The sequence below is a fragment of the Bos grunniens genome, chromosome 14 (genome assembly GCF_055505025.1).
Source record: "Bos grunniens cultivar Pamir isolate PY7600 chromosome 14, Bosgru_T2T1.0, whole genome shotgun sequence".
NCBI classification, from domain to species: Eukaryota; Metazoa; Chordata; class Mammalia; order Artiodactyla; family Bovidae; genus Bos; species Bos grunniens.
Window position 1 is genome coordinate 11,830,131 of NC_141178.1, and position 17,583 is coordinate 11,847,713.

Below are 17,583 nucleotides of genomic sequence, written 5' to 3' on the forward strand. Positions count from 1 at the left end.
CTCATGTGAAGAGTTGACTCATTGGAAAAGACTGATGCTGGGAGGGATTGGGGGCGGGAGGAGAAGGGGACGACAGAGGATGAGATGGCTGGATGGCATCACTGACTCGATGGACGTGAGTCTGGGTGAACTCCAGGAGTTGGTGATGGACAGGGAGGCCTGGCGTGCTGTGATTCATGGGGTCGCAAAGAGTCGGACACGACTGAGCGACTGATCTGATCTGATCTGAATAGAGGAGATAATTACTTCAGAAGGGCTTCAAGAGTTTGCCAAAATCCATATCCTAAGCCCCACTCTAGACTTGCCAAGTTAGAATGAGTTGAGAGGTGGGGAGCAGTGAAGATCCACGGGCCGACGCGGGTGTGTTAGAGTGCGTCAGATCTTTGCAGCAGGCGGGCCTCCTATGGCTCCGTCTCCTTTAGCACCCACTGCTCTAGGTTGGTCCTCGTTAGTTATCAACACCTCGCTCTTCCTCGGATACTTGGATGATGGCCCTGCCTTAGGGTAGTGCCATGCAGCCCTTCTCCACTGTGAGGTTCCTATCTCTAACCTTATGTGGCTTTTCCACTTCAGTGTCTTATGATGTGCACCTTGAATACACTGATGAAACCCACACCATCATCTTTATGGTGTTTCAACATACATTACTTTTTCATTGTTTTTTCATTTTGATTTTCACAACAATCTTTCATGAAGTAGGCAGTACAGAAGCTTTGTCCTATCTATACCCTTCTGAAATCTACCTGTGCTGTTTTTAGCATTTCCTCAATCTTCCAGTGTAGATTCCTCAGTGAAAATGAAGTTGAAACTAGTCAGGTCTGACTTCATGCTGATGAAACCATGTTGGCCGCTGGTACTGGCATTTTCATTTCCGAGTTTACAGACGGTATGTTACTAATGCATTGAATTCAGCAAAATGTACCCTATTATGTGCCATAAATAGTACCAGATATGACGTGTTATCTTTAAGAATTCATCTTTTTTTAATATTTATTTTTATTTTATTTATTTATTTGGCTGTGCCGGATCTTAGTTGTGGCACGTGGAATCATTAGTTGCGGCATGTGGGATCTAGTTCCGTGATGGGATTGAACCTGGCCCCTGCGTCGGGTGTGTGGAATCTTAGCCACTGGACCACCAGGGAAGTCACCAAGAATTCATCTTTTTTTCAAAATCAGGATATTATCTGCCTTTCTCTAGGCAGTACTTTAAGTCCTCAAAAGTGGTACACAGTACTTCATTGATTTTATTTGTAAGCTTTGTAGGACCTGAATCAAGAAGCGTTTTTTGAGGGTGTATTTTAATATAAAGTTTTGACCACTTCAGATATCCTGTGTTAGTACCATTAGTTTATGTTTAACCTTCTCTAGTTTTTAATAACTGCTGGTTCTGAGATCACCAAGACTACTCACATCACATTCAGAAGAAACAGTAAGTTAAATATATGTTTAAGGGCCTCAGTGTATTTTTAACTAAAAATGAATTTTCTTTTAAACAGCATCCACCTTGTACCCAACACAAAAAATGGAAACATTTACCCTCCCTTAATTACCATTGCCTACCGTGACATTGATATCAAAGATCCCAGCAGCCAGTCTGTGAAGGTGAGGTCCTTCTTGGCCATTGCCTGTCTATGTGTTAGTGCAAAACAGAGAGTTTGCATTATGATCAAAAGACTATTAGTCCTTTTCAGAGTTTTAAATAAACATAGCACTTTATATAGTCAAGACAGTTATTTTTTACTAATGCTGGTAAGAGGTGAGTTCTTATGGATTCTGCATATAAAAAGGCAAGAATTAAGTTTGTCAGCGGATAGTGTCACCAGCCGCTGGGCCTCCCTGTTCTGGATGCCAGGACATGCTGAGCCATATGGCATCTCCTCTCGTTCTCTTTGGCCACCTTGCTTCTGTTAAGACTTTGTCTCCTTGCCTAACTAAACCAGGAACTCAAACCTTGAGAGGGCATGTGTGTTTCTCTTCTCACCAGTCTTGCCCACTTGATAGAGACATACTTAAACAGGCAGAAAGAGAATCTAATTTTTAGCTCTGTAACTAGTAGCACTAAAGTGAAATAGAGAATGCAGTTTGGACCTGCAACCAGTCTTCTGACTGTTTCCCAACTCAGTTAAACTTAACCCCAGAACCCGAGTCCTCCCCTGCCTGGAAGGGCCTGTGTGTGGAAGTGAGACCATGTACACACTGAAAGCAGGCTGTACCAAAGAAGGAGCCTGGCAAAGGCCGCGCTCTGCCTCGCCAGGCGATTGAAGCGCCCCTGCCTGAGGAGGGGTAGAGAAGAGAGGATGGAGGTCGGGACCAGAGCTAACCGTTCTAGACTTCTTCCTCATCCCCTGTCTCCCCAGAAGCATGACAGTTGGAAGGTGAACACTCCTTACCTCCAAGACTCACTAAAGCTTTTAATTTCTACTGTTTTACTTTTCTGAATTTTAATATTCTAGTTCTTCAGCCAGTGTTTTTGGCCTCTCTGTTGAGCTTGTACTTCTACTCGGCTACTGTTGGATTCAGGCTTTCATAAAGCGAAAAGTAGGCACATGGTATGACTTTTCTCTGAAAGGTTTCCCATCCTCAGTTTTATTACCTGATTTGATATTGAAATTCGTTTCTATTGCCTGAATTTATATACAGTGTAATGAGAAGAGAAAATCCAGGAGCATGCTTAGTAACAACAGAAGACTGCCTTGTTTAAATTTTCCTGGAATGTCATTTTTGGGTAGTTAAGAGTGTATTTATCTTAATATAAAACACTTCTGGGTGTTTTCTTTAAATATTTTTCTTGTCGAAAATATATCTAAACTGTTTTGACAAATTGGAAAATAAGCAATAGGAAAAAAGTTGAGAGAATCATAACTCTCTTGTTATGAGGAAGCCCACCTCAATTGTTCTAATTATAGAATGCAGTTTTCATCATTTCTTAATTTCTCATGACAGCTATTGTAAAAGTTCTACATTCATTTTGAGCATCCAGCTGTATCTCTGCTCTCTTACCATCTCTGCAAATAACCTGTCTTCCTGTTTTTCTGAGCAGATCAAAACCATCCAATATGAATTGCCTCAGACTTCCTCTTTAATACTTCAGTATCTCTGTTTCATTATCTTTCTTGACTCCGGTTCCTATTTCTAAGAATGAAGAACCCTTCCCACTTTCTTAAGCAAATTTTCAACCCTTACTTGTTTAGGATATTTTCTTCTATTTAATTTTATATATTTTATTATAATATATTAATGTGTATTTTCTCCTGTTTCGCCCCCAACCTTTTATTCGGCCAGCTTCTCTGCTGGTTCCTTTCCCTTGCCTTTCAGATTGCCCTGTCTTAAAAACAAAGTAGCACAACCAAACCATAAAATCTTCTGTCAACTCTGCCAACAATTCAGCTTGCTATCATGTGTCTTTCCTTGATTTCCCAACCATTTATTCTTTCATCATTTGCAGTTTGGGTCCTGCCATTTTGCTTCTTTGAAAACCTCTTTCATGAAGTCAGCAAGGTATTCCACATACACTGGCTTTATTTCTTTAACTTTACACCTATACAGTTGACCCTTGAACAACACAGATTTGAACTGCATGGTTCTGCTTATATGTGGACTTTTTTTTTTTTTTTATAACTAAATATGTACTGCAGCACTCCGCAAAGTTGGTCCAATTCATGGATGTGGAGGACCAACTCTAAAGTTCTATCTGAATTTTTGACTGCATCGTAATTGATGCCCCTAACCCCTATATTGTTCAAGGGTCAGTTGTACAACAGTTGACTCTACTCGTGACCTCCTCCTCCTTGCCCCTGTTCTGTGACCCTGGTAAGACTTAGGTGTCTTCCCTCTCCTATTCCTCATGCTACTGTTTCTCTTAATCCTTTATGATTCTTCTCTCTCCTGTCTCTGTATAATTGTGTCCCTAAGATTCTTGTTTACACCTTTGATTAATCTGCCTTCTTCCTATGTGATTGTTGAACCAGTTGCTGAACTCTTGATACACAGGATAGGTCACATGCCTCAGTTACAGAAACCTATCAGAAAATGAAATATGATTAATTTGACTTGAGTGCTGTTAATGAACCTAATCTACCTTCTAATGAAACCCTCTTTCTTTAATATATGTTCTAAATGGATATTTAAAGTAGTGTGGGTAATTCCCCAAAGTGTATTTATTTATGTATAAGTAAAGGTCAACTCTAGTAATACTGAGAGTTTAAAAGTATGATATTTTTAGTAAAATGCAGCTGTGAATGTATTTTTATAGTAAAAATAGGTTTGTATCATATAACTTCAGTATGGCTAATTTGCTTTCTTTTAAACATCAGGTTTCTTTCTCAGTCACATACGAAATGGATCAAGGAGAAGCACATGTCCAGACAGATGTGAGTTTCTTTTAACCTGTCAAAATACTTACATTATATTTTTTAATTAAAACAAATTTTTTTTACATGTTCAGGAAAGTTGTCAAAATAAAGAGATTTGGCATATATCCCTCACCAAGTCTCCCTTACCATTAACATCTTACATCTTACATAACTGTAGTTGTTGTTCCGTCAGTAGTCGTATCTCTTTGTGACCCCGTGGACGGCAGCACGCCAGGCTGCATACTGTAGTACAGTGGTCATAATCAGGAAATTAACGTTGATGTAGTCCTGTTAACTAATCTAGGCTTTCCTGGCGGCTCAGTGGTAAAGAACCCACCTGCCAATGCAGGTTCGATTCCTGGGTTGGGAAGATCCTTTGGAAAAGGTAATGACAACCCACTCTAGTATTCTTACCTGGGAAATCCCACAGACAGAGGAGCCTGGCGGGCTTCAGTCCATGGGGTCGCGAAGAGTTGGACGCTATTTAGTGACTAAACAATAGCAAATTAACTAATGTAAATGCTGTTTGGATTTTACAGATTTTTTTCACTATCCTTTTCTGTTTCAGAACCCAACCATTGTGTGTCTCCTTAGTCTCCTTAGGTCTGTGACAGGTCGTCAGTCATTCTTTGTCTCATGACTGACCCTAACACTGGTATTTTGTCCTTCAGTTGGTTTTATCTGGTATTTTCCCATGATTAAATGTAGTTTTAGCATACGTACCGTGAAAGTGATGTTATACCCTTCTCAGTGAGTCATATCAGAAGATACTTGGTGTCAGTATATCTTATTAATGGACTTTCCAGGTGGCGCTAGTGGTAAAGACCCTCCTGCCAATGCAGGAGAGATAAGAGACCTGGGTTTGATCCCTGGGTCAGGAAGATCCCCTGGAAGAGGACAGGGCAACTCACTCCAGTATTCTTGCCTAGAGAATCCCATGGACAGAGAAGTCTGGTAGGTTACGGTCCATAGGATTGCAAAGAGTCAGACACGACCGAAGCTACTTAGCACACACGTATCTTATTAACATTGATGTCAACTTTGATCGTATGGCTAAGATGGTATCTGCAGAGTTTTCCATTGTATTTTTCCACTTATAATTAATAAGTATCTTGTGGGGAGATACTTGAGATTATGCAAATCTCTTGCTCCTTATTATTCCTTTGCCCTCTAATTTTAGCATCCATTGATAATTCTTGGCCAATAAACAATATTACTGTGATATTTGTCTGGTGGTGGTTGTGTTTTTCCATCATTTCTTCTATATTTATTAGAATTCTGTAAAAAGGAATTCTCCCTTTGTCCACGTGGATTTATTTATTCATTTATGGTTAAATCAGTATGGGCTCATGAATATTTATTTATTCTAGTAATTTTAATTCATTACCTTCTATTTTCTTGCTCAAATTGTCCCAGATTTGTCCGTTGGGAGTTTCTTCAGTTTGGCGCCCATGTCCTTTTAGTGTACCTTCTAATTTTTGAGCCTGTTTTTGAGTACTTTGTTACTTTTTATTTACAGTATCTTTGAACACTGATGAAATTGCATTATGAAATTACATAAATCCCCATTTTTTTTTTTTTACTTTAGATTGCTTTAGGTGTATTGGGTGGACTAGCTGTTTTATCATCTCTTTTGAAGACAGCAGGTTGGAAGAGACGTATTGGGAGTCCCATGATTGATTTACAGGTATAATCACAGGGCTTTTTGAAGTCTGTTTTTCTCTTTTGACTATTTTATATCCTTCTAATAAGACACAGCTAGCGGATGAGTAAAAAGTTGCCTGAGCTTCTCTGGGGTATATGACCAGGAGATACACATGAGTAGGAAATGTGCCCTTGTTTTCCCTCCAGTGCGCACCACGGCTGGGGCCAGTCTGCACCCTCCAGCAGTGGTCTTGTTTCCTCACATCCTCACCAGCACTTGCTGTTTTCCCACCCTTTCCCATTTTTTGCCAATCTGGTGGGATATGTCATTCTTGATTTAATTTCCATTTCTTTGATTACTCTTCATATACTTTATTAATCATTTGGGCTTCCCCTTCTGCGAACTTCTTATTTATACCACTTGCTCATTTTTCTACTGTTTCCAATTTTTCTTGTTTATTTAAACAAGTTTTTTATATTTTATTTATTTATTTATTTTTTGTATTTTCTAAATGTAAATCTTCTTTTGGTTTTTGACATTGAAGTTTCTTCTCCAAGGGTAAATCCATCTGTTATTTTATCTATATGTTACTTTGTTTAGTAGAAACTCTTGATTTTAATACTGTCAAATCTGAATAGGTTTTCATATTATGGTGTGTGCTTTTAGGATCTTGTTTAAGATATCCTCCCCTATGTCAAGATCAAAAAGATATTCTCCCATATTTTATTCTATTAACTTTATGGTTTCACTTCTCATTTAATTGTTTTTACATTTGTTCTTGTTTTTATTTTCATCTGTCTTTTATTGAGTATTACTATAAGCCAGATACTTTTTTAACCTTGACACGTGTAATTCATTTAGTCCTCACAATAGCTCTATGAAGTTAGGTATCGTGATCATTCCCATTTTATACTTGCTGAAATTGTAGAGATTAAATACATTTCCTATTCATTTAATTTTTACCATATCAAAGTAATAGGTGGTATTTCCATTTAGCTGATTAAGAACACGAGAAAGGCAACACAGTAAACTGGTTTGTCTCCAGAGCTAGTGTGCCTAGAAATCAGAGGAGGGGGCTTGATTTCCTGTTTGGGGAGTCAAGAAAGGCATCCAAAAGAAGTGAAGTTAATCTGGGTTATCTGTGCTGTATCTGAGTCTGAACAAACTCTTGGAGGTAGTGAAGGACAGGGAAGCCTGGCATGCTGCAGTTCACGGGGTTGCAAAAAGTCAGACACAACGTAGCAGCTGAACAGCAGCAGCAGTCTTTGCATTCCACAAATAGTCACTGATGGCCTGCTGTCTGAGTGCCAGAGGCTCTATGAGGCGCTGGGGGATGTGATGCTGGGCAAAGGGAGACATGGTCTCTGCCCTCAGAGCTCCAGAGAGTTTGCCAGAGAGAAGAAGAGAAGAATATCTGTTGAAATAATACTCATTTCATTCCCAAAACATTTGGGATTAATGTATGGAGTGGTTAATTATTGAACAAGTTGTTGGAACTGACAGATGAGGCTAAAATTTAACTTTGGCCTAGGTTGTAAAGGACCTTGTGGATCAGGAATTTACATTTTAATGAGGCATCACTGTACATTTTTAAGAAAGAGAGTGACACGGTCCAATTTACATTTTAGAAAGCCAATTCTGATGGTAGTATGGAGGGTACGTTGGGGAGAAGGACTCCAAACTTGAAGAAAATTAGAAAGCGGTTCTAAAGTTCTTAGTTGGTGAAAGATGAGAAGGGTTGAATAAGATAGAAGTTATTGGAAATGGATCAAAAGGTATCTAGAAAGTGGCTGCAGTCAGTCCTTCTGACTGATCCATGGATACATGAAATAAGACTTCAAGCTTGAGAAACCAGGTTGATAATAATGTTATTAATAATAATATGTTATTAAAGTAGTATAAATGGATTGAGTCTATAACGGCTCTGATTCTCTTTTTAAATTGCAGACAGTTGCGAAATTCTTGGTTTACTATGCTGGTGATCTGGCCAATGTTTTCTTTATCATCACTGTAGGAACAGGTCTTTACTGGCTTATTGTCTTTAAAGTAAGTGATTTTCTGCATTTTACCTTAGTGCCACAACCTGAATAACTTGTAAGCTCTCTTTATGAAGCAACTGTTTTTACTTGAGGGGGTTTCTAATCAAGAGTATTTGGGCAAGTGCTAAACTCCCCATTCCCTGAGCGTGTGGTGTTTATTCTATGCTTTCTTTGGGTTATAACTTGGGCCTCGTAAAAACTGTGTGCGGTCACACTCAGCAGTGTCATTTTCATCCCAGGCACAGAAGTCTGTCTCTGTTTTGCTGCCAGTGCCAGCTCAAGAAAAACGTTTTGTTACTTATGTGGGATGTGGTTTTGCTCTGAAGGTAAGTCTCAGAGCACAGGTTACTGAATTTTAAATGTCTGCTTAAAAAACAAAAAAAGTCTGCTAATAAGCATGTAAGTCTTCAGAGTTAAAATGCTTTCAAAATCTTTGGTGCAAAATTTAGTTTAATTTTAGAAGAAAGTATGAATTGTTCTATTTTACTAGGAAGTCTGCATTTATTTATAATAGGTATCTCATTCTGAAGATCTGCCTTAAGTAATTGTTTATTATTTAATGTAGACTGTTAATCAAGAGTGAATGGTACCACGCTGGCTAAGCGCTGAACTCTTAGCATTGGTTCTCTGCCTCCATGTTCCTTTCCTCCTCTTCCCATGGGAGCCCCCCTCCCTGCTTCACTGTTCTTTCAGGGGATGTGATGCTCTTCACGTGCCTCTGCCGTACATCTCATCCAGTTGTGTTGTGATTATTAAGTGACTATTTTCCCACTGACCTGTGAGCCCCAGGAAGAGAGGAATCATCCCATACTTAGATTTTTAACCTTGTTTGATCGATAATGCACCTTCTCGGAAGAAGCCTCAGTTTAAACATACTCTGTAAATGAAAAGGATATTTTTTTCACCAGAAATCTTAATAGTAGAAATAGAGAAAAAGGCAGTAAGAGCATCCTAAAACTTTCATTAGGACAAACAAATTACAGTTGGAGATACCTTTCCTTATAAAGAAGTTAAAGGCTTTTGGAAACCTTGGGAAAGAGAGTCATTTATGCAAGATCCCTGCATGAGGAGGGAGGTAGTATGTCTACTTTCATATTCCTATTTCTAAGAAAGACAGAAGAAGGAAAGGTGAAATTAATATGTCTGTAAAAAGTCTGTGAATTTGGTGACTGTTATGTGATGAGTTTCTGGTGAGCCCCTGATGGTATGACAACTTTGTCACTTGTGAAACTTAGAGTGAAAATGTTAGTCGCTCTGACTCTTTGTGACCCCATGGATCGTAGCCCGCCAGGCTCCTCTGTCCATGGGATTCTCTGCAGGAATACTGGAGTGGGTTGCCATTCCCTTCTCCAGGGGATCTTCCTGACACAGGGGTTGACCCTGAGTCTCCCCCATTGCAGGCAGATTGTTTACCATTTGAGCCATCAGGGAAGCCCCATATATCTTCTTGTGATTGCAGATGTTTGGTTCTTAAAGAATCAGTGTTGGTTTCATGAGCAGACTTCATGCCAATACTTTAAGGTGTTTTTTTGTCATTCTCAGGCTCTGCAATTTTTGCATAAGCTCATCTCCCAGATTACCATAGACATATTCTTTATCGATTGGGAGCGGCCTAAAGGAAAGGTTCTTAAAGCTGTTGAAGGTAATGAAAGTAACCATTTGTACCAAGTTTCTTTTGCCACCATTGTAAAGCAGAGAAGGTGAAACGTTTTATTCGTTTTATCTTCCCAACCAGGTGAGGGTGGTGTTCGGAGTGCTACTGTTCCTGTAAGCATATGGAGAACTTATTTTGTGGCAAATGAATGGAACGAAATTCAGACTGTGAGAAAAATTAACCCACTCTTTCAAGTACTTACTGTCCTCTTCCTTTTGGAGGTATAAACTATTTGATATATGCAACTTATGGGTACCTCATAAATGTTAATGTAATTCCAGCTAAGTTTTCCTATCAGTGAGTTTTCTAAAGTTTAAAATATTATTATTATCGAGCCTTTAAAACATACACATAACATGAAATTTATCATTTTAAGTGTACAGTTCAGTACTGTTAAGTACACTCGTATTGTCATACAGTCCATCTCTAGAACTCTTCATTTGCAAAACTAAAACTCTGTACTCGTCTTTTCCCCTCTCCCCAGACCTGGAACCACCATTCTTTCTGTCCTTGAATACCTACTAAGGACCATGTCCTGTGTTAGGATTTGGGGCTACAGCCTAACAACACACACTGAATGGGTACATGCTTATGATCCCTTTACAGTTACTTGATGGACCTGGGTAGAATTATCAAAGGAAGTATTCAGAACTGAATATGAGACTGAAATATGGAAACTGTATAAGTAACAGATTTTCTCTAGAACTAACTGCTTAAGTAAGGTTTGATATAAATTTTGTTGGACTTTTTTGTTTGTCTGCCTTCCTTTTTCCTTCTTTCTTGCTTTTCTCCTTCCTTCCATTTTCTGAACCTAGAAGAACGTGTGTGTCTCTGGGACATAAGAACATTATCTCAAAAACTTACTTATAGTCCAGTTTTTTAAAGCTTAAAAGGGATTGTGTGAGAAAGTCATTTTATAATCAACTAAGTTTGGAAAATACTGGATTCCATAAAATCATGTAACTTCCTTTACCATAAAACTTTCCAGAGCCTTTAATCTATGAGAGTAGAAGGCATAGAGGTGAGTATAACATGATATCTTCCTCAAAAGGCATTTTGGAAAATAGTGTTTTAAAGTATAAAAAGTATTTTGCGTAGTGCCTGGCATGGATTGCTGGTTGTTCATTGGTAGTTTACTGAAAGTGAAAGTTGCTCAGTTGTGTGCGACTCTTTGCTACCCTATGGACTATAGTCTATGAAATTCTCTAGGCCAGAATACTGGAGTGGGTAGCCCTTCCCTTCTCTAGGGGATCTTCCCAACCCTGGGATCGAACCCAGGTCTGCCACACTGCAGGCAGATTCTTAACCAGCTGAGCCACAGCTTTATTTTTTTGACAGAAATTTTTAAGCTTTGTCAGTGTATATGATAATAAAGTTATATTTGGCCTTGAGTTGGAGGGGATGACAGAGGATGAGATGGTTGGATGGCACCACCAACTCGATGGACATGAGTTTGAGCAAGCTCCAGGAGTTGGTGATAAACAGGGAGGCCTGGTGTGCTGCAGTCCATGGGGTCTCAAAGAGTCGGACATGACTGAGCAACTGAACTGAACTGGCCTTGAGTCATATTGAAGAGACTACCTAATGGACTAACTAAAATTTTGTATTAAATACTTTATAATTAAAATACTGGATAATTATTTTTATCTAGATTTTCTACTGTTTGTACAAACTTGAATACTTTAGTTTTTCAAGGGAAGGAGTAGAGAGAAGTGTCTCATTTTCAGACTACAGGGGTTTTCTTTATCCATATCTTTTAAAATTATTTTGTTCTTTTTATTTAAGGTTGTGGGATTCAAGAACTTAGCATTAATGGACTCATCCTCTAGTCTTTCCAGAAGCCCACCTAGCTACATAGCTCCTTACAGCCGCATTTTGAGATACGCAGTATCTTCTGCTCTTTGGCTGGTCATTGGACTTATACAGGTAACAGGAGATTATACTTTTAAGTAACATTACCTGTCTATATTTTTAACTCTGTTTACATACTGATCATCAGCTCTTGACCACAACAGGATTTCTATAGTATAAAGAAGGTGACAGGAACAATAATAAAGATTCCCTGGTGGCTCAGACGGCAAAGAGTCTGCCTGCAATGCAGGAGACCCAGGTTCAATCCCTAGATTGGGAAGATGCCCTGGAGAAGGAAATGGCAACCCACTCCAGTATTCTTGCCTGGGAAATCCCATGGACGGAGGAACCTGGCAGGCTACATGCATTGGGTCAGTGTATTAATAATAAAGATAGCAAATAGCTAATTTCTTACATAGTATGCTAATCTAGCACTGTGTTAATTGCATTACACAGATGAACTTACTTAGTAGCCCTCAGAGATAGAGTCTTTTAAATATCCTCATTTTATAGATGAGGATGTGGTGGCACAGAAAGGTTAAATATTTGCCCAAATATTATATTAGAAATCAATTAGAAATGAGCAGAACTGGAATTTGAACCCAGAACAATTAGAAATCAGCAAAACAAAAAAAGAAAAAGAAACCAGCAGAACAGAAATTTGAACTCAGGCAATCTGATTTCAGATTTCATTTCTTATCAGTAGTGGGGCTCTGAAGGGTCCTTCAGAGTCTGCAGGATTTAGTTTATATATAATGATAGGAAATTCTAAGGTACCCTCAATCTTTGCTTTTGAAACTAACATTTTGTTTACATCCATTTATATATCATTAAATCTCACTCAAATTACCAGTACCCCTGCTGAAATTTTCTTTGAAATATTAATTGAAATAGCTGAAACTAAAAATAAATCTGAGGACCCACGGCTCTAGCAGAGGATCTTTGCTATGCTTATTTCATTTATCTTCTTATAGCTAAAAAAAAATGAAAATGAAAGGAAAAAGAGAGAAGCAGGAGCTACAGCACTTAACTAACTCTAGTCTCTGCATTTCTTTCTCTTGCTTACAGACACTCCAATGAGTGGGAAAAGCCTTTCAGTTTGATTAAGATTTCTTTAACTTCTTTATAAGCAAAGGAAGGTGGGACTTCCTATAAACTGGAGAGCTTATATTTGCCTTAAAAACTGAATTTTAAAAGATTTTGGAATTGAAGTCCCCAAATTCCTACAGAATTGGATCTAAGTGTCATTGTTAAGAGTTGTTCAAACTTAAAGTTGCAGAATAGAGCTAGTGAGGGATAGTTTGACAGTCACAGAAGAAAGACAAACAGAAATTAGGATTTGAAATAAAATTAGATTAAAATAATATGGGGTTTGATTTTTTTTTTTCCCTTTCAGTTTTATTAGATATAACTTACGTGAAAGTTGCTCAGTAATGTCTGACTTTTTGTGACTCCATGGACTGTACAGTCCATGAAATTCTCTAGGCCAGAACACTGGAGTGGGTAGCTATTCCCCTCCAGGGGATCTTCCCAACCCAGGGATCGAACCCAGGGCTCCCACACTACAGGCAGATTCTTTACCAGCTGAGCCACCAGGGAATCCCTGGTGACATACAGCAGTGACAGTGACTGTTGTTTGTCACTGTATGTCACTAATACAGTTTTTGTGAACAGATCAGATTTATCTGGATGTGGAGAAGGCAATGGCACCCCACTCCAGTACTCTTGCCTGGAAAATCCCATGGACGGAGGAGCCTGGTAGGCTGCAGTCCATGGGGTTGCTAAGAGTCGGACACGACTGAGCGACTTCGCTTTCACTTTTCACTTTCATGCATTGGAGAAGGAAATGGCAACCCACTCCAGTGTTCTTGCCTGGAGAATCCCAGGGACTGGGGAACCTGGGGGGCTGCCGTCTATGGGATCGCACAGAGTCAGACGCGACTGAAGTGACTTAGCAGCAGCAGCAGCAGAAAATTTAAAGGAATACCATCTGAAGCTTTTCATATTGGTTGAGTACAACAACTAAAAAAAAAATCCAGACTGACAGGGCCTGTAATGAAAATAGCTTTTCTCTGTCTCATGAGAAAGAAGAGTAGGGGTCAGCAGTGCAGGCCCAGCAGCGTGGCTGCTGTCAGACCTGGAGGCCTGTTGTTCTGCTTTGCCCTTCAGGACTTTACCTCGAAGGTCACCTCATGGTCCATAATGTCTGATGAGGTTGCAGGTGTGAACCAGGGGAGAAGACCTCACCCTTTGCTCTTTTTTTTTTTCCACTATGAATTTTAATTGAAAACGTTACAACAGCTTAACTACCCATACTGAATTATGAATCTTTAGTAGTTAAATTATTATCATTTATGAGGCATTTATTCTTCCTTATTTTATAGACCTGCAGAAACTTTGCATACTTGTGTTTTCTCCATTTCAGAGGAAGATTGTGAAAACAAAGTCTTATCGTGCCCCATTACAACTTCATGGCTCAGTAAATATATAGTTTTTTAATAAATGTACATCTTTCAACATTTGTAACGTTGTGGCAAAAGTTACAGATCTGTTAATACACTTGATGTGTATGGATTATTTATGTTGTCAAAATAAATGACTTCAATGGTCTTTTAGCACCTCAAGTTCCAGCTGAAATAATTTTAGCATTACCTTTTTCTTCCCAAAGCAGTGTCTCATTTCTTGGCTGTGCAGCAGGTGATGCCATGACATATCTAATAACCAGAAAAATCACTGCTGAACTCTGATTCATGTTTAGCTTCCAAATATTTTTCTAATGTTTTGCTTTTTAAATGGTATCACGGTTAAATGCCACTTCTGTTTTGAGATTATGGCCCCTTATTATTGGCTGCTGGACCCTGGTATATCTATGTTCTTTCTTAAGTACCGAAAAGGGAAGAATGAGGTGGGGTGGGTAGAAAAAAAAGAAGGAAACTTTTCTAAGTGTGTGGCTTAAATTATGTGTATTATTTTAAAAGAAAAGGGAACATGACCCAGGAGTCTAAATTAATCTAATATTGTTAATACTGAACATGCAGGTGCAGGTTGGTATACATTCCACCCTCCAGAAATATTTTCCTACAGTAGATAAGCTGCTCACATTTTGCTCACGTTTTTTGTTTTGAACAAGCATCTCCTAAGGAAATGTAGCATGACATTGGTACTAACTGCATGTGTAAATACATCATATCGGCAAACTATAAAATATAAATTATGTATCATCATTCATGTAGTATCTACAAATTTGTAACAGTGGAAAAAAGATGGTATTTAATAATACAATAAAAATATTCTTATCAAAAAAAAAAGAAGAAAGTCTAAAAGTTTTATAAATCAAAACCTAATTGAGAAGTAAAACACAAGGAGAACAGAATCTGTATATAGCTGAGCGTAGGTGGTTTTTAGCTCGTATTTTAGGTAAGAAAACTGTTTAGCTCATTCACATGAAACAAGCAGGTGAAGTAGTAAAGCTGAACCGTGAAAACCCCTATCAATTATTTTTAGCATGCCTCTTAATTTTCTTTTTCCCCTGGTTTCTTGTCTTGTGTGCCGGAGTCTTGAACAGGTAACCGCTTGACGGGGTGTCGGCGATAAATGGGCCGTGAAGGAAACATCAGCAAATGCAATAAGGCAAATCCTGCCATAATTATGTAGCCCACCCAGACTGTTGAGCCACATACCCGTAGATAAATCCAAGTGCCGTAGAAAAGAGTCAGATCCTGAAACGTGTGTTCAGTTAGTGTCTGGCCCTTGTAATCCTTGAATGTGAGCAGTGAGTCCAGATGCTCCGGCATGATGGGGTGAGCGGGCAGGAATGGGGCAAGGGCCCCAGCTTGGGAGCTGTGCGGGGCGGGGGCTGGTCCTCCTTGCAGACTGGAGGGCAGCTGAGCCGGGGAGTGTGATGACCGCTCACCCCCTCCTCCTTGAGAGCCTTTTCAGAAGTGTCTTCAACCTCTCCTTGGCCAGAACTTGGTCACGTGGCCACTACTCCCCCCACTGTCCGCTGGGCAGCAGCGCGCCCACACAAGGGGGCTGTCCCAAGGAGAGAGGGGAAAGGCTCATTGGAGCAGCAGCTAGCCGTCCTGGGCACTGCTGTCTAACCTCATTTTTTGTTTTCCACTCTGCTGTCATTTGATAGAGACATATGTCTCTCCATGGTCACATCCTCAGATTATCAGTGTTTATGCATCCTTAAGAGTTCCTTTAACCATAAAGTTTAAAGGAGTTAACTTTTAGCAGTTCCATAAATTTGTCTGTACAAACACTTCTTGATTCTCATAAGGTTAGGTTTTATTATTCACTCTGCAGCCCAGCTTCTTCAATTTTTAAGTGGTATCTCTTAGTTTTTAAACTGTGTTACTGTTTTTCATGTCATTTAAAGGAGCTTTAAAATATGTGCGTAGTGTATTTAGGAAAGGGTTTTCATTATTCAGCTGCTGTACATTCATTTATGTATTAATTCCCATATCTGAGTATATTTTATGTGGGAGGCACTGGCGAGCCAAAAGATACGCTATAACAGGAACAAGTTACAAGTTGTGACAAGTGCTGTGAAGAGCGTCAGCAGGCAGATGAGATAGCAAGTAGAGGGAGGTAAGGGGGAGGAAAGTTAGGAGTGGGGACAGCTTTGAATAGGGTGGTTAGGAAGTGCTGTCTTTCTCTGAAGGATATCTAAGCTCTACAGTGTAAACTCTTCTCTTTTGATTTATATAACTTCCCTTTGCTGTATTATTAAATCTAAGAAAACACCTGAAACCATTCCATCTGAATGCTTAACACACTATCTGTAGTTGAAACACAATACTTGACATATGCTTTTTATATGCTACTCTATCCGAGATTAATTTGAAAAGCAAACAATTTCTCTAGTAGACTTTGGAATTTAGGAGATGAGCAGAATTGCAGAACTAGACCTAAACTGGCCATAATGCATTGGTTTATCCTAAGGTTTTCAAAGCCCCTTACTTCCTCTCCCTGTGTTTGTCCTATCTTATTTTAATGACACAGAAAAGTTTTTAAATTCAAAATAAGCCCCCTCAGTGAATCTTAACAGAATTCCAAAACACTCTTCCTTTGACAGAAGAATAGGAAATGCTAAGTAGGATTTTATCCCACAGGAATCATTATTGGCCCCTATGTTCTTGTTCAGAATTTAGTTATTCTTACTATACTGTGGCTATAAAAGAAAATTAAATCCTAAAATCTAATAAGCATGAACTTGGCTTAATGTTTCAGATTGTGTTCTTTGCTGTCTTCTATGAGAGATTTATAGAAGATAAAATTCGACAGTTTGTTGATTTGTGCTGTATGAGTAATGTAAGTACTTTCTGACTTTATCTTGCAACTGTTATTTCTCTCTTTTTAAAGGTCATGAGTACATTAAAAGAGGCTTTAAAAGTGATTTGGTATGATTGGATTTTTAGTCTGATTTCCACTGGTGGTTAATTCCAGAGATGGTTATAATGAGCTACAAGTTTAATATTTGCTGTCTTAAAATTTCCTTCTCTATTTGCAAGTTCTTAATTATAAATCCCTTATGCTACCAAATTGTTGACTTAGCCTGAAATCCCTGAAAGATTTTCATGTATCAATCCTGTTTCTTCTTTTCTTGGAAGTGTCTTCAGTCTCTTTTCCATCTACTTTTTAAAATAACCTCATTATCCTTTATTACCTTATTATTCCCTTTTTATGTTGTCTAAGAATTCAACTCTCATTATTTTGAAAGAAAGGAAGCAATTTCAAGAAGAACTTAATTTTTATTGTTTTGCAGATGAATTGCTAACTGGTCCTTCTCTTTTTATAGATATCAGTGTTTCTGTTATCCCACCGATGTTTTGGCTACTACATCCATGGTAGATCAGTACATGGGCATGCTGATACTAATATGGAAGAAATGAATATGAATCTTAAAAGAGAAGCGGTATATTTTACATCATTTTGTTTTTTTAAGCTGAGAGGTTTTCATAATCTGGGATTTGTAGTAGTATTTTAAAAAAATCCTCATTGATTACTTTTAAAAGTTGCTAGAATATCGACTCAT

The 17,583-nt window shown here is 38.7% G+C and overlaps 1 protein-coding gene and 1 pseudogene across 5 annotated transcripts in view; one reads left to right on the forward strand and one right to left on the reverse strand.

Moving 5' to 3' along the window:
* The window catches only part of TMEM67 (transmembrane protein 67), a 46,253-nt gene that overhangs the window by 18,178 nt on the left and 10,492 nt on the right, over positions 1 to 17,583 (forward strand). For 3 of the 5 annotated variants that reach the window (XM_086335286.1, XM_086335287.1, XM_086335290.1), the window contains 10 exons: positions 1,499 to 1,604; positions 4,316 to 4,372; positions 5,943 to 6,041; positions 7,947 to 8,045; positions 8,278 to 8,364; positions 9,581 to 9,680; positions 9,774 to 9,913; positions 11,478 to 11,618; positions 16,779 to 16,859; positions 17,347 to 17,463. In XM_086335286.1, coding sequence (XP_086191412.1) covers positions 1,499 to 1,604; positions 4,316 to 4,372; positions 5,943 to 6,041; positions 7,947 to 8,045; positions 8,278 to 8,364; positions 9,581 to 9,680; positions 9,774 to 9,913; positions 11,478 to 11,618; positions 16,779 to 16,859; positions 17,347 to 17,463 — 1,027 coding nt within the window. The remainder of the gene's footprint in view (positions 1 to 1,498; positions 1,605 to 4,315; positions 4,373 to 5,942; positions 6,042 to 7,946; positions 8,046 to 8,277; positions 8,365 to 9,580; positions 9,681 to 9,773; positions 9,914 to 11,477; positions 11,619 to 16,778; positions 16,860 to 17,346; positions 17,464 to 17,583) is intronic. The other 2 variants (XM_086335288.1, XM_086335289.1) reach the window with 1 other exon arrangement.
* On the reverse strand, positions 14,826 to 15,337 carry LOC147359040 (signal peptidase complex subunit 1 pseudogene; annotated as a pseudogene).